The sequence below is a fragment of the Apostichopus japonicus genome, chromosome 20, assembly GCF_037975245.1.
Source record: "Apostichopus japonicus isolate 1M-3 chromosome 20, ASM3797524v1, whole genome shotgun sequence".
Taxonomy (NCBI): Eukaryota; Metazoa; Echinodermata; class Holothuroidea; order Aspidochirotida; family Stichopodidae; genus Apostichopus; species Apostichopus japonicus.
In genome coordinates this window covers 4,872,850-4,890,873 of record NC_092580.1, presented here as the reverse complement: position 1 = coordinate 4,890,873, position 18,024 = coordinate 4,872,850, and the positions used below count along the sequence as shown (strand labels likewise).

General features: G+C 36.8%; 1 protein-coding gene across 2 annotated transcripts; it reads right to left on the bottom strand.

Moving 5' to 3' along the window:
- Positions 1 to 715: 715 nt before the first annotated feature.
- On the bottom strand, positions 716 to 17,269 carry LOC139961124 (MTRF1L release factor glutamine methyltransferase-like). 2 transcript variants are annotated; one of them, XM_071960029.1, is made up of 9 exons: positions 16,959 to 17,269; positions 13,296 to 13,677; positions 12,169 to 12,260; positions 10,912 to 11,005; positions 9,041 to 9,154; positions 7,381 to 7,445; positions 6,479 to 6,637; positions 5,436 to 5,645; positions 716 to 4,649 (listed from the first exon to the last, which is right to left on the bottom strand). In XM_071960029.1, exons 2-9 carry the CDS (start codon positions 13,647 to 13,649, stop codon positions 4,610 to 4,612), a joined length of 1,128 nt encoding a protein of 375 aa, XP_071816130.1. In that variant the 5' UTR covers positions 13,650 to 13,677; positions 16,959 to 17,269; the 3' UTR covers positions 716 to 4,609. The 2 variants fall into 2 exon arrangements, with proteins under 2 accessions (XP_071816130.1, XP_071816131.1); XM_071960030.1 differs by lacking the exon at positions 16,959 to 17,269 and adding an exon at positions 16,838 to 16,913.
- Positions 17,270 to 18,024: the final 755 nt, after the last annotated feature.

The following is an 18,024-nucleotide window of genomic DNA, read 5'->3' as shown; positions in this document are numbered from 1 at the left end:
AAATGCGATCCAAAACGACAAACTTGCGAGACGTTTCCAAATCAGCATCGCACAATGTGCCGATTTGTGCGATACAAATTCCTAGTCAGATTTGGGAGCAAACACTCAAACCTTAACTTACGAACTGTCGATCACAATGTAGAAGTTATAATTTATTGAGTTTATACTCAATGTACAACTTATTCACTTGACCGTATAGCGAAAAAAAAAAAACCTGAAAAAAATAATATCCTACCATAGTTAAGTGTAAAGCAAATAGCCTAACCACCTCGGCGGTTACGGATCTCACGTAACTAAAAGGTTCCCTGGCAACGTGCCAAAAAATGTTAACAAACAGGTGTTACACAGGGGATGAGCTCACAGTTGTTGGGAAGGTACCTGGGCAAATTCGCAGCACATGTACCCTGGTACAGTAGTTGGGTATAGGGTTAAACACTGCAGTTGTAAAAATGTACGCATAGTGCACGCTATTCATTGTTAGGCAGTCTAGAAACGGGGCTTTGCTGAACGTTGTTTGTTTCATAATATCGGGAGTTTTGTAAGTTGCACTTTTTAAAGATTGAAAGACAGATTAAATCTCTTTTCATTTTATAACATATATAATATAGCTACTTTAACTTGTCATTTTAAAATTTTCATCAGTTTCGTGACAATTTAAATAAAAAAAGTTAGTATTTTGCATCCTCAACTGCGAATTTTTTCATCGCCAGACATCGCAAAAAATGACAACAATTTTCGGGGGCTTTCGCCCCCAGGTTCCCACGAGGGGTTCTACCCCATGACCCCACCATAGCCCTAAGACGGGCCCCTGGACACCACGCCTTTATGCTCGCACGTTACGCGTGCTAGGCAGGCGAACACCGGCGGGAAATCGGCAGTGGGTTCGCGGGAAATTGAACAAGGTTTTCCAACACTGCTGAACTGTGCAGTTACTGTATGCATCATGTTCAAGGTTTTCACCGAGGCTTTTGAGGAAATGAATGGTTAGTACAGTGTATATATGCTGCACTAATGCTGTGTGTAGGCCAAGGTTCACGAAGGTCATTGGTTATATTCGCGCGCCGTAGACGTGTTTTTAGATGTCACGGAGAGTCAGGTTTCCATGGATATTAATTGAAAATGAATCTGAGTTTAACTGACGCTAAAGAAATGGATCGTCTTGGGCAGATTAACAAATCATTGCAAGTATAAATAAGTACAAGTAGCTCTGCTGTTAAAAAGAAAAGTTCAATATCGGCTTGCTGTTATCGGCAATTAGGCAAAATTTTACCGATACCGATATGCTGCCGATATTGCAAATATCGGCCGATACCGATATTGAAAACGATTATCGTAGCAACACTAGTATAAATAATAATAATAAACAAACATTTTCTAGTTAATACATTGATCGCCAACATTTGGTCCGTTTTGTGGTAATTTCAAAACTGCTATTCAATATTGGGGAACTGCTATGGAACAAAAAAATTGTATAGCAATTGTCGAAATTTGTTGCTATGCAAGTTTTTGGCCATAAGTCGAACCCTGTACATGACATGAAACTAGTGTTTAAATATAATTTATTTTTAGCCTGACACTTGTTGTCACATTCAAATTGCAAACTTGGGAATGCCAAATTAACCAAGCCGGTGATAGCTAGAGGCAATCCAAAGGATGTGCACTAGGCTGCAAGTAAGATTGCAGTCATGTGTAGATTACCTGAAAACACAGGGTTTACAATGAACAGTTATGTAGCATTGTAAAGAGACGGTTTAGTTTGTACAGTCAGAGCCCAAAGTGATCATACCAACTGGACCAAACATAAGAAACACTGACACACCAAGGGCTCACTTGGAGCAGAGGCTAGAACTAACACGGAGGGAGCTCCCTCGGCCAAAGCAACCGCCAAGATTAAAGAGGAAACTTATTATCATTTGAAATCTTTTTTAAAACATTGATGTGCAGTAGGCTGCAAGTAAGATTACAGTTATGTGTAGGAGATTGCCTGAAACACACGGTTTACAATGAACAGTCATGTAGCATTGTGAAGATACGGTTTAGTTGTTACAATCAGAGCCCAAAGCGAACATACCAACTGGACCAAACATCAGAAACACTGTAATATCATTACAAATCAAGGGCAGTCTTGGAGGAAATATAAATAGACACTGTTTTTAAATAAGATTATCTCCCATAGCAGGTGTGCTGAATAAGGCACCTTTTGTTTCATCTTTACTATAGCCTTCCATTGTTTCTTTTTTTGTTAGTTAAATTAGTCACCAGCCCTGGCAACAAGTTCACTTACTACTGAATATGCAAAGTGACCAACATATTATGTAATAGCAGTACCAGTTTACCAGTGGCAAGAGTTTATTTAAGATAAGGCAGGATGTTGCCATCTCCTGATTGGGTAGATTGGTTACTACCCTGTACCTGTTTAGTCCTCCCTAGTAGTGAAGGTTCTGTCTGTTAGCCAAATGTATAAGCAGAGCTACCCAACCTGCCAAGCTCTGAAGACCCACTTTTTTGTAGTTTTGTAGTTAATCACTTTAACTGTGTAGAATGTTTATGTGTGTATTAAACACAGCAAAGTCCTATTTTAATAATAAGTCCAGCTCTCAGCTATAGTAACCTATAAAATAACTAAAGATCTTTGTCTAGAGGTCAGCTTCACCGTTATCAATATTCATACCACCTTTTGAAGAAACTCCCTCCTGCCCGTCCCTCGTAACATTCGAAGGAAGCCAGAAGTGTTTTATTTTTTTATTTTATATTTATATAAAGGAACTATTCAATTATTTGCCATTCTACATAAAGGAACTGTTGCCAAACTATTTACTTACTTCTTTTTGCCAGATGGAGACATTTACTTAATATTACCCCTTACTATATATTGCCCCAATGGTAAGACAATTGTTTCCTACTTTTCATCTGTTAAAGAAGACCTTCAATAATAAGTTAAGCCCTAATAAATTATGATTATCAACTGAATTATCCAATATATCCATCTGCTTCCCTCACTTTGTTCAAAGAACTTCTGAAAACTCATCAGATGCGTCAAGCATTTATCAACGTTAACCAATAATTTTTTTGTTCATTCGTTGTTTTGCTTTCATATCTCTCTTTCTCTCCCCGCATCTTGAGCACCCTTCGGGGTGGATATGTGCGCATTAAAAATCACCATTACTATTAATATTATTATTATTACTATTTATTATTATTGTTATTATTATTATCTGACTATAGACCCCTGCACTCTGTTATCCAGTGTCTTATTTCTTTTTTTCTTCTGTGTATCCTAGATAATGCTCAGAAGTCCTCATACTTCCTGAGCATTAGGATTTCCAAAGACTAAAGGTTAGTAAGAAACTAACAAGAACCATCAGTGTTTGATTGCCTGTACACAAAGGCTAGAACGAACACAAAGGGAGCTCCCTCGGCCTAAGCAACCGCCAAGATTAAAGAGGAAACTTATTATCAACATTGCTTACTACTTAGCAGAGAGAGATAGACACTTCACAGAGATGCACACTAGCAACAAGTAACAACCTAGTCACAAGGTTTCATTGTTCCTAGTTACAAGATATTCTTTTAAGTAAGATTTGAAGACTTTACGAAGTAATTTACGTTTCTATTACATTCAGAATATTATCTCTCCAAGATACCTTTACTTTCCTAATATTAGAATACAACGTTGATACATGAAGCAAAACACGTTTATTGTAGTAGATTTATGATTTCCAAATTTTGTTTCTCATTAAATACTGAAAGTTAGATTCTGAACACAAACTTGTCACTTGTGTAGCAGTACTATGTTTCTTTGCCCTTGTGTACCAACTTTCTTTCTCATTAAATGTACCCAAGGTCTGTGTACAACCACTGCCATGTTTCTTTGCACTTATGTACCAACTTTCTTTCTCATTAACTGTACCCAAGGTCTGTGTACAAACACTGCCATGTTTCTTTGCACTTATGTACCAACTTTCTTTCTCATTAAATGTACCCAAGGTCGGTTTAGGGAAAACCGCTTTTACATAATTGCACTTGTGTACTAAGTTTCTTTCTCATTAAATATGAAAATATTAACATCTCTGAATGCTGCTAAGTACCTTTGCATTCAAGTAGCATCTTTCCTTCTCATGAAATGTACCTTAAAGGTTCTGAAGACAAAAACTGCTATAGTTAGCTTTGCATCTGTGTAGCATATATTTCTTTTTCACAGAGCTTGAAAGGTAAAAATGTTTTGTACACAAAAACTGTTACAGATCTTTGCAATTGTGTGTGACAGGAAAGGGCCTCACGAAGGATTGATTTTTACAAGAACTAGTGGTTGTCCTGCAGACAACTTAGGCATTACTGAAGGTTGCCTGAAACGTGTACATGAACTGCTTGCCTCAGAGGAAACCAACAGCAAGGATAATTTTGATTATCCCACCTTAACTATGGTCGTCTCAAATGACTGGACAGCCCTCAAAATTCATCCCGCAACCTCTTCCTCATCCTTTCCCCCTCCTCCAAACATTGCTATTAAAACAAACCCAAGCCGTTCCTCTGCTGATCTTGTCGACTTCTTCTGTCCTTCTTGATTCTTGTTTTATAGAATTTCTTCCAGTGTAACCCTTCTCTGATATCACGTGTCACCAACATACTGGAGTTGACAGAACCTTGGTCTAAAGCAAGGAAACAAGAATTGAATATTGAGAGTTTCTGTAATAAATCACCTTCACTACAGTATTTCAAGGTACACAGTAACAACGTTCTCAGAAATCTATAAAAATTGAAAGATGTATACAATGTGACAGACAGACAACTGACAGATGGACAGACAGACAACTATGTTGCAACTACAAACAATGAATAGAGTAGAACTAGTCTGAACACAGAAGGCATTAACCCTCAAAGATAAACTGTGCAGAAGGGTGAAACAATGTGGTTTAATTAGTCAGTAATTAATGGTAATAATAATTAGTAGTTCATGGTGAGTCAGTAATTAATGGGGAGAATGAAAAGGAGGATTGGGGAGGAAATAACAAGTGAGTGTTGTTAAAGGACAGGACGTGAGGAGGGGGTGATGGAAGGGGGTGGAGGAAGAAACTTGAATGGGTCATCAATATTTACTGAATACTTCGAAGAGCACATCACAAAATCAACCAAAGAACAGTATTCTTTAAATTTTGAGTTGAATTATTCCAGATGGACAAAATGTCAAATATTCTCTCATAGGGTTGGTTACAGTCATCAATGCATCACATTAAGAATTGTATAAAACTTTATTTTTAGTATATCAACAACAAAAATATTCATGTACTCTTATCCTACAGTTGTTTCCATCCATTTGCCCATTTAGAATATCAAAGTCAATCCAGGTGTTTTCTTATGAACTTGCTTGTATCCTAACGACAACTTATGCAATCTTTAATGGCTACATGTTAGAGAAAGTTCCTTTATGTTATTACCTGTCAGTGAAATCCGGGAAACAGCAAACAAACTGAACAGACAAATCCCGATGTCTCTTCAGCCAATCTTTAAGAATATCTGAATGTCTTGTGTCCGTTTCCAACCAAATATAGCCACCAGGTTTCAAAACATGCGGAGAGAGTTTGATGATGTCAAAGATGACATCAGCACCATCACGGCCACCATTTAAAGCAGCTGTGTCTTCAAACCTGACATGCAGAGAGCAGAAGGACATGAAAATAATCAGTTCTCAAGCTCGGATGTAAATCAAACGAGTCGAGAAGACAATAAGCGAGACAACAGTTTGCATATGTTTCAGTCCGAGGAGAAGAGATGCCAATTTTTTTTTATTTCAAAGTAATGATCTGTGTAGACTATATATGCTATTAGTCAAATTTCAAGAGTTCAAAATGATGGTGCACAAATTGACTGGAAAATTGCATGCAGACTGTCCTTTCTGCATCCCTGCCAACCATGCACTAACTATAAACACACTGTGGCTAATCAACATAGCAAGATACTTGTTTACAAGGTACTGCAACATCTGCAAAGGTCCAACGATTATGCATCATGTTTGCAACTTATATCATTTGAACTATTAGATGTGAAACGGTGAATAATTTATCCGGTATCGCACCGCAAAATGCTATACAAAATGGTCCAGTTGCTATACACGTGCAGAAATGTGTATCAGTTTATTACACAGGAAGTACAGTATTCAATGAGAGAAAAAAATTCAGAGCCATAAATAGTCCTACACAAAATCTGAACACTAACTTATTCCCATTGTAGTGTGTTAAGTCCATTCAGTTTAAGGGTCCTTATGTCATTAACAGGTATTGGTAATCACTGGTTGTTAAGTTTTAACTTAACAATACCAGAGGTCTTGAATGTATTCAAGCTCTATTTAAGGAGAACATAACAAACCTTCAGCCAAAGAAAGGGACAATCACTTTTACCCAACCCCAAGCTCTACCCACCTACCCCCTTTAACATAATTTAATGTTTTAAAAACTTTCTTTAACCTGTACCATCCACTTACTTTATAACCTCTGGTTCTAAACCGTCCAAATCCTCTTCAAAGATATAGGGTGGATTGCTGACAATCAGATCAAACTGGAACTTGCTATTTTCAAGATGTTTTGGTACTCTACATGAGACAGACTCATTGTAGATGTTCAATCTATCCTGTACATTGTATCTGTGGGAAGCAAGAGATATTAACAGAGATCAACAATCAACATAAACCATAGCTTTCAAAGGCCACAATTCATTGTTTAAAATTCCATTAAAATCTGCATAGCAATTTTGAACTTTATGGGCATAACTTGTTAAGAATATTGAAGGTGGTGACAAGGGCTATGCATCTGTGCATTTGTGTAACAATTGTACTAACTTGTATTGGAGAGGCTTGCAAAGCCAGGATTTATTGTTCTCAAACAGCTGATGTACACACTCTTCTATAGCAACATGGAATTATAATGTGTGTGGGTATCTAAAGGAATTATTCCTCTAGTCAACTGATCAAGGGAAAAGGGGAAAAAACTACAGTATTTCATACCGTGGTTTTCTCTTACTAATTCACAGACTTGTTTATTTTTTCATTTTCTCTTTTCACAACCCCCCCCTCCCCTTCCCTGCCCCCAACTTCTCCATTACCTGTTTGCAGAAAATACACACTTATATATTATTAAAATAAAAACTGTTCCCAAAGATGGAAATGTTGATGACAATGATGTGGTTATTGACATTGTTGCTTTATATAGCTGAACAACAATTTTTAAGACAACATGGGCAGCATCTTTCTTATTTATTATTATTATTATTCAATGTTTTGATACACTACTTATTTAGCAATTCCATCAATCCATGGAGAATCTGGTAACCTTTGACATTAACTGCTCATCATTATGAGATTTGGATACTAAGTCACAGAAGTCTAACCTGGCAGCATTTTCTTGTGTAAGTTCGACAGCTTCTTTCAGGACATCAAACGCTGTTACATGACTCTGAAAATAAAATGCACAAAGCATGAAATGATGCATCACTTGATACCGCTGATGAAGACTTAAAACCCTTTGAAGAATCATGTTTCATACATATTCATGTACTGTAAGTATTAACATATAATTATAGTACATGGAATTACAGCTCCAAAAATAGAATATATGTAAAATATTGAACCTACCCCCTTGCAATCAACAAAGTCCTTTTCTATGCAATAATCTCAGGCTTTTTGCAAGTATACTACAACCTAACCAGGTATGCATAGTAGAAAACTATGCTCTATCAGATAACGTATTCCTGCTTTTTTTCACAAATAAATCTTGTGTTCGTTCTCAAAAAAAAAAAAAAAAAAAAAATTTAATGACCACTGAATATTCAAAAGCTACATATGGCTAGGCAAATTAAACAAGTTATACATAGCAAATAGATATGCTATACCAGATCAAAAGTCTTCCCTCTTGAATTATAAACCCTGTTTTGTCAAACAAAAACTTGATGAGACTGACGAAGACTCGAACCCTTTGAAGAATCATGTTTCATACATATTCATGTAAATATTAACTTATAAAAAAGCTCCCCGCCCCTGAAGAAAAAAAAATCAATATTACATTAATTAATATTAATGACCACTGAATAATCATAACACTGCTCAAGGTTGCAATCCCAACAGCACATTAAACAGGCATACAAAGCAAATAGCTATGCTATGCCTGATTTACGTGTTTCCTTTTAGAATTATAAACCTTGTTTAGATTTCCTTCGACCAAACTTAATGGGAACTATTAATCGCACTGACTGTTCACAACGTGCTAGAAGCACAGACCTTCGTCAATCTCTCGTCACGTTATCTGTTTCAATGCACAATCAATTTACCCTATTATGAAAGGGCTACAACTGATGATTGTATTGAACTTACTTTAAATATACATCAAGGGATGGCACACTACGACATGAAATCAATTCTCGCAGGAATGAGAGATAGCCGTCTGTACTGGTGATGAAGACCACCCACCAGTGAACCAAAAATTTCAAAATTTGCAATATATTTTTACAGACTAGAGATATACCAGAATTCATGCTTCCCTGGGTGAAAATGAGACATACAGTACATCCCCAATCATCACTACAGGTCTACGTGATAGAGACAAATGTCATATATGTCCTATGTTTTTCATTATTTATTACAATGTTTATTTTCTGTGAAGGAGATGGATTTTGCAAATGCTGAATCTAAAAGTAGTGACGTTCTCAAACATGATCTAATGATGGTAGTAATTTCAAACACTGTTAATATTTACCTCGGAAATATGAAGAAAGAAAAAAAAGAAGGGGAAGGTTTCAGATCCTTGAGGCAATATGACATGACCGATTAACGAAATGACAGCTTGCAGACGAGGCTTAAAAAAAAATATCTCACCAAGTGGAGCAAGATATTTCTTAGCTGTTTGGGTGATGGGGGGGGGGGAGGGGGGGGAGTTGTTGTTCACAAAGATCTGTCATTTAAGATGTAAAAGTGATTGTTGGGTTTTTGTCTCCTGTCACTTTCTGTTTGACATTTTGAACGAAACTTTCAATACCAAAACAGAAATCTACCCACCTTATTAAAAGCACGCAACAGGGACACAGAAATTGCTCCTGAACCGCATCCAATCTCTAATATCTTCAGTTCTTCGTCTTTCCTATAGTGGTCTGTGATGATTTCCACAAATATCTAGTTTTGGGGAGGAAAGAAAGGTACTCTGTATAAATAAATCTATTGCCATTTCTTACAGAATATAGTAAACATCTCAACGAAAGTTCATGTCTGAGAAAAAAATACACCCAATTTTATTAGTTTCAAACTTCTACGTACAAAGTTTGCCAGACTCGAGCTGAAAGTGATCGTCGTCAAATTTAATATTTTGATAATCTCGAGAGCGCCTGAAGGCGACTTCAGGGAAAGTACAACCAAAGTGTGTCAGTGGTAGTATCTGCTGTTAATTACTGGAATAATAAATTTTGGGGCATGCCATGAGTGGTTCTGTGGTTTTATTAGATTTCTAACAGATAGATAAAAGAAAAAAACAGCATTACAGTAGATTCTTTGAAATTTGAATGCTGGGTCTATTGATTTTTACCTTTGATCGATATGTCACTGCACTAACATATTGTTCAGGAAAAACCTCGGAGAGTTAATGTTCTTTAGTAAAGGATTTACATTTACCAAATGCAGAGGAAATGTTTGATTTTAGCTGTAAGGTAGGAAACCTATAAGGTTACAATTGATTAAGTGGTTATGGCTGGCTCAAGCCCTAATTACTATCACAAAAAAATATAGAACAAGATCACTGGATCAGAAAAATGATTAAATAAAAAGGAAAAGTGGGTGACTAAGTAGAAATAGCTGGAAACTGATAAACAATACCTCACACAAATCTTCTAACACATTTATCAAACATTTCTTAGTCATCAAAATTTTCCAATTATCCAGAAGGTGGTTTACCTATCCTGTCAGGATCTTATGAGATAAAGGCTTTATGGTGTATGATTCCATGTCTTATGCAATGCAAGCTCCCAATTAAATGGAATGTTTTCAAAAACTATTTCATGCAAGATGCTGCTGTTGCTTGGAGAGTTGGCAGGTTGAAGTCCCCTGACTAATTTTTGCAGGTCCCAGTGTAAATAGCAAATTAACATGTGAGTCTCAAGTTAAAACTGTGAGACTTGGCAGGAATGTAGCTATCATAGGGACTGACTCAATACATAGCACCAATATGTGAACTATTATAAATAGCATGTAATATTCTTATATGAACCAATAATCATAGCACATTATGGACTGTATACAACACACAAGGCAGTGTTATAGCTTAGATTGTACTATATTTTATGTAACATATGATATATACTGGAACAACATATACAGACTGATATAACACATAACACATATACGCAGTGTTACAGCTTAGATAGTAGTATGTATTTGAACTGAAACAACATACGGACTGAAACAACATAGCATATCTGCAGTGTTACAGCTTAGATAGTAGTACATGTGTAAGTACTGGAACACCATATACGGACTGATACAACACATAGCACATACATGCAGTTTTACAGCTTAGATAGTAGTCACATATGAACTGAAACAACATATACGAATTGATAAAACACATAGCACTATATATACAGTTTTACAGCTTAGATATTAGATAGTAGTCATATATGAACTGAAACAACATATACGAACTGATATAACACATAGCACATACAGTATGCAGTGTTACAGCTTAGATAGTCGTACATATGTGTACTGGAACAATATATACGGACTGATACAACACATAGCACATATGTGCAGTGTTACAGCTTGGACTGAAACAACATAAACATGAACTGTTACAGCATATCAAATAATCTATGAAACCAAATTTGTAACACAAAGCATATGGGCAACTGGAATGAGATAAGCAAGTCAATAAATCTCACCTCAGTTTCTGACCTGGGAATAAACACTGGTGGTTTCATTATCAATGTCATATCCCTGAAATCCCATTCACTGATAATATACTGTACAGGCATCCTACAAACAGTAAATGGCAAATAAACTGTTTGTGATAATAGGTATAATGCAATGGTATGTATTTGCAAAAGAAAAGAACAAATTAACATTTGCTGAAGGTACATATGTAAATGTCCAGTTGTCCAAATAATGTTCAGGTCATAGAGAAAAGCTGATTCTGACATCTTCGCAGTGTTCCTTGGAGTCTAAAATAAAATATCTCAAGCACATTCAACTTTAAGCTTGGCTAGTATAGTCGCTAACCCAAGTAATTCCAAAATGATTTCTTTACTTATATTCGTACATATCTCCCATAACCTACAAGTTTGCATATCTTTACCTCTCAGCTGTGCTTCTGTCCTACCGTAACTCACAATTCTCTGCAATAGCCGCACCCCATCCCATATTTACCTGTTGTTACCCTGTTACTATAATCCTTCTACCACTTGATCTCCCCTCCCGCATTGTCTTCCTAATTAATATGCAACAAATGTGGTCACCATATAGCCCTACTCAAACTGCATTCTTCAGTGAGCAAGCATTTGACAATAGAATAAATGCTTCTTGTAATTGAAAAACATCATTCAGAAATATCCCTCAATGAACACAAACTATACAATTGACTAACATAAATTTCACTTGGATCTGTGCACTGTTCGCAAAAGACTGTGTACCAAGGATAAATGATTTGGAAACATGTATACATGTACAGATTGTTAAAGTAATGTAAAAGGGTAAAGCAATAACATCAAATTGGAAATATTAAAAAAATTAACATGGCTAACTGCCCCCTACCCCTTCCCCACAATCTTCATTCATAAAACCTTCAATCAGCACCTGGTGATTACACTTGAAATCCATAACAATTGTTGGCGCAGTACACTAGCTTCACTACTTGGGTTTCATTTGAATTTACGAGGAAAGAGAGAAAAATGATAAAACTTTCTACAACATTGGCTCCATGCATGTGATTAGCTATAATCTGAAAAAAAAGTAATTGAGCAATAATTTTTTTTAAATCACACTAATCAGTATCTATTTGCTATTGAAAGTTTATTTGGTGGAAAAATTGGTTGCAGATCACTTCTACTCTTTTTCAGGTTTGGTTATATAAGAGCTGAAAATACAAAGACAAAGATGATGTCACAGCTTGAATCAACTAGACACTCACCAATTCTGATTACCTTTTTAACCTTTGGTGACAAAGTCTATCAATGTCTTCTTTCTCTTTCTTGGTTGGAAGGAGAGTCATAATGGAAGCATCGAGTTCATGAAACTGAGGACATAACAATGATATGTACATGTTCTATGAAGTACAGGCATGAATAGATACATAGGTAATGGTGCTTCTATTTCCAATGTATTTCTCTGAATTTCTCCAGTGACTTCTACCAGCCACCTTCCTTCACTCTTTCTAAACAGTCTCTCTTTCCTGTCTTTCCTTAAATCTAACTATCACAGTACACTCAAGCATAATTGGCTACCATATATATGACAATCTCATTAGAAGAAACATTTAGAGCAGCTTAACAGAATACCAAGTGCTGTACAGATTGTTAGAAGGAACGTAAACAACTCTAGTAGTGTACAATACTTAATATCATAGAATTGGAATGAATGATAGCAACGACAAAGAAAACACTTATTACCACAAGGAAAGAACCATTATATATACAAAACTATACATCCAGGTGAAAGATGTCTTGGTTGAAAACAATCTTTTTTGCCGGAAACCATTTGAATTTGCCATAATTTCAAATATATACTGTCAAACTGCTATATCAATCATGAAGAAGTTATCCTTTACAGTGTGTTATCTATGTAAAGTTGAATAATTACTTTCAGACACTTATTTTTTAACTTATTTTCACCTGATTTGGTTAAATCAGTCATACCAGGATCTAGTATTTTGGGAAGGCTTAGCTCAAAGATGATAAAAAACAAGATGGTGTTAAGTACTCAACTTACCTCCCACCTTACAATTTTCTCGGTGATATTTCATGACATTTGATTTTAAACATATTATTAGGTATTATATTTGCTATCGAGAAGGAAGATAGATAACATCATCAAATAATGACAAAATGGTAGAATACACGTTTTTTTTCACCCTTTCATTATTTGAGTCACTTTATACTTGTGTCCTTAGCGAAATTTTTCTTAACCTTGTCCATTTCCCTTTTGAAATCTACGGATTTGGGTCATGTCAGAGTAACTGAAGTCACTTATTTAATAGTCATTTTCTTACGCTTGGAACTGTTATCCCAAAAGCTATTAAATAAAGAGAAACTATCATTCAATGTGTACATACCATTTTTTTACCGAGGACATGGGCAACAATAGCTTCTACTGAGAGATCAGACTCTGGTACACCTTCCTCCTCAAGACATTTTCTCCATCTTCTCTTCAATCCACCAATGGTCACGTCTTCGGATGTAACATCTTTTTCGTTCTTTGGAATATCAGAGGTAAAATATCTCTCTGGGAGTATACTCCATCCTCTGTGACTCAAGGATAACACTGCCTGATTATGATAAGAGAATAATCTACCACCACCGTTTATGTACTGATAATCTGTAGAGTCTCTGCGGAAATATAGTTCCCTCAGGTGCTTCCACGATTGCCTTAAAACAAGGCAACGGCTCAAAGTTGTAGCAGGAAACATTTTTTCTCAAAAGTATGTTGTAACCCTCCTGAAAATGATAAACAGACATATAATATCACATGACGATTTCCAAGAATGACCATCCAGAGGATGAAAAACAGAGAGCAAAAAGTTGTGAAGGAAGGCTGGGGTGGAGGGGAGTGGAGGTAGAGGAAAAGGAAATCAGTCAGCCCACAAAGCAGCATGCCAGAAATGTCATCCTCTGATCCTGTTGCATTTCACTCACAAGTCATTTGCTTGGATACTAGACTCCATTTGCACTGCAAATACTGTCACTGAAACCTGATGGAATGGTACTAAATTTGCTTGAAGTACGTGGAGACGCTAAAAAACAGCAACATTTAGTCTTTACGTTCACTTTGTTTAAAGATGAACAACTTGGGTCACATTTACGTACTGCTTGGTACTTAATTGTCTTCAAAGTTTGACACAACGTTTGCTATAGTTCACTGTATAGTAAAGGCTTCATAATTGACGCTCCTTTGTAATTGAAGAACCTTCAGATATTACTCACATAATGATACAGCAGGCAACATAAACTTTTTGCAGTCAAGCAGAGTTACATATTTGAAGAACTTGTTTTAATCCATTTCAGGTACATGCTGATCAAATTATGTTTTTTTAAAGGCTTTTACCACCCTCCCCCCAGATTTGCATGTTTTTTTGGCATTTGGAAATATTATTCCCTAAAAATAACCAAAATTACATCAATAAATAACAAAAATTACCTCAATATAATACCACTACTCTCTGGAACCTGACCTGTCTGAGCTTAGAGGCTCATAGCATAGCAAACAGCATATAAAGTCAATGGATGTATACTAAGGCATGCCTACACTTCAGTTAGGTTATCGACAAGTGTGTCAATTTAGGGGTATGAAAAAAACTGACATACATCATATATGAGGTCAAATTCTGCTCAATTGTATGTTGTGTAGGCACAGAACAAAAATATTTTGAGATATTTACAATTCTGAGGAATGACACATAAAAAACGTAGACGTAGACGTTGAGTGATTTCAATTTTTCGTTGATAGACATCATTAATCAAATCCTTAACTAAGTGGGTCAATTATGAATATGAGCCCACGATGCTATATCCACTTCGAGCTGATTGATATATAATAATAATAATAAGCAAATATTTATAGAGCACTTTATGCAAAGGCCTCAATGCGCTTAAACAAGTACACAAAAATGCAAGTCAAATCACTGTAAATTTTTGGAATAAATGAGTTTTTAAGAGATGCTTAAAACAGTCAACCGATGGTACATTGCGAATTGAAGATGGTAGATTGTTCCAGAGATGAGGTGCAGCAGAGATGAAGGCTCTTTCTCCATAAAACTTTGTGTTTGGGGTATGGCTGGTGGCAAGAAGACACTTTGTAGACGAGCGAAGTTGGCGTTGAGGATGATACTGAGATATTAAATTTGTAATGTAACCAGGGGCAAGGGAGTGTTGTGATTTGTACGTTAAGAGGAGGAGCTTATAAATTGACCGTTGTTTTACTGGAAGCCAATGGAGTGATTGAATTTTTTGGCAATATTGGCAATGATGTATAGTAAAGGCTTCGTAATTGACGCACCCCCGTAATTGACGCACCTTCAATTATAACTAGCAACGATACAGCAGGCCACCTAAACTTTTTGCAGTCAAGCACAATTACATATTCATGAGTTTGAATCCATTTCAGCTATTTGCTGACCAAATTGTGGTTTCTATTAAGCTTTTACCACCCTCCCCCCAGTTTTACACGTATTTTGGACATTTGGAAATCTTACTCCCAAAAAATTACCAAAATTACTTCAATATGATACAACTACTCTCTGGGACCTGACCTGTCTGAGCTAAGAGGTTCAGAGCATAGCAAACAGCATCCAAAGTCAATGGATGTATACTTAGGCCTACTCTACAGTTAGCTTATCGACGAATGTGTCAATTTAGGGGTATGAAAGAACTTGACACAGCAGACATTTTGTGTTCAAATTCTTCTCAATTGTACGTTGTGTAGGCACAGAACAATAAATATTTTGAGATCATTACATTTGTGAGGAACTACACATATGAAAAGTGCATGCAGTTGAGTGATTTGGATTTTAGGTTGACAGACATCGTCAATCCAATCCTTAAGTGCGTCAATTATGAGCCCACCATGCTACTTAGAAGTTAGTTCTTGAAGTTAGGTTAACCTTACTCTAACGTTTGATCTACCATCTTCTTGCCTTACTGAAACCTGGGAGCATGTGATTTGGTCAAGGAAAATTTAGGCTTTAACTTTTAGGCCAACATAACAGACCTTGCCATAGGCCTACACTCATTTCACATTTAATCCTAGGCCTAGCCTACCATGAACTTGATGAAGTTACCTTAACATAAGTTACATGAAACATGCAAGACACATCATGTAGGCCTTTCGTAAAGAGTCGTGTTGGACTAAGCCATTTATAACGGGTACAATTATAGAATACAGGGCCATTCATTAACTCTTCCCAGCATCCGGATGCGCGGATGCGCGGTGAGCCTGTACATGTCCGTATAATTACACGTATGACGCCCTCTAAAATTCCATCACGTATTTCATTTTGACTCCGCATCCGCGCATCCACCTCGTGAGTACTAGGAAAGGACTTAAATAATTTTCGAAAGTTTCCCCATATACCATCGCGTATTTCATTTTGACTCCGCATCCACGCATCCGCGCATCCACCCCGGGAGTACTAGGAATGGACTTAAATAATTTTCGAAAAGTTTCAACATATACCATCACGTATTTCCATACTGAAAGTCCCGTATGTACGAAGATATTCCACATCAATAGTGTGTCGTTCTTAAAAGGCATCCGTACATGTGCGACGCCCACTAAAATTCCGGAAGTACTAGAAAAGGACTTAGGAAATTTTTGACACCTCATCCACGCATCCGCGCATCCACTCAAAAAGAAAGAACTGGGACTTTGACATTTTTTACTTACATACGTACTGGGGTGAGACTGAGCATCCGCGCATCCGGATGCTCAGATAGAATCATCGAGTGGCCCTGTATTCTATAATTACTCCTTATAACGTGTGAGGAAAGTCTTAGTTACCCAATATTCCAAAATGGGGCAACATTAGCCTAGCCTAACGTTGGGTCCCAGGTCCCTAAGTAGGCCTAAGTTGTCGTATTTCTCTAGTTTCCTAGACCTTACTTTAGGCCATGATTACTCCCAGCAGCGATTCGGTAGGGCTTACGACAAGCTATTTATTTACTAAATGGATGGTAGTGCAATGCAAAGAGTGGCCTTTCCGGTTCAAGTTCTCACTTCTTACCAGTTTTGGTTCAGTAAGGCCCTGGGCGTTGGGAATGACAGACGACAAGTCACGAAGTACACACATGTCGAAATGTTTCTCAACGCATGCTTTTTGTCGTAAGCCGTTTTTGCAAAATTGTGACCATTTTGTGAAAGTGTAAAAATTACTGTAAGTATATCATGGGTGCATATACGTTCTCTAGCTGCGCAAGTGGCAGTGGCATAATTTAAAGGGAAGTCATGATACTGTATTACACAATGCAAGTGTGAGACGTATAATAGTTTTACATGTAAAGTTGTTTAGTAACTTCAATTCTTTATTCCTAGCATTGCTTGGCAGCCCGCCAGAATATGTAGAACGCTGTTGAGAGAATCTATACTACGCGTTGTTGTTCGTCGTTCTGCGTACGTAATGTGCGTGACATGATATGATATATTTGCATATATTTGCATTCAGCTGTGCGCGTTCGAATGGCTTGTCCAATCAATAGTTATTATTATTGGTTCTTATCGGCACTTCAGCCAATCAGCTGAGTGTGGGTACATGCTGGTCTATTCCAGTTTGCGTGACCAAATGCATGATCAAAGATGCAGATTTTCATATTCGAGAGTTCTCAGTTAGTCTTCGTCCCGTTTGGTACCCGATCAAATAAACCCACCTCGAAATTTATTCAACGAGTTTTACTTCATCTTTCATGTGTTCTCATACATTTCTTTAACTTGAATGAACACGACACTTGTCTTGTATATTAGACAATGCCCCTATTGACAATTAAGAAACTTGCTTGTTAAAGAAAAGGGTTCAGAGCCCTGACTCACGGGGTCCCATTCACATCCATTAGGTTGAACACAAATAATATCTCACTAAAGGAAAGCCATCGACCCTTTGTCTCTCCAAGTGGTTAGCAAGCATTTGTGGCCTTCATTCCAAGGCTGCCAACTGTCAATGATTGGCTGTGATATCGCAGATTTTGGGCAAAGTCAATACCTTTGTCACAGATTTAAGTTCTATCTCACGAAAAGTTTCTTGCCAGTATTAAGTGTATAAAAATGAAGAATGAAGCTCGCCCTTCGTCGTTTTGACA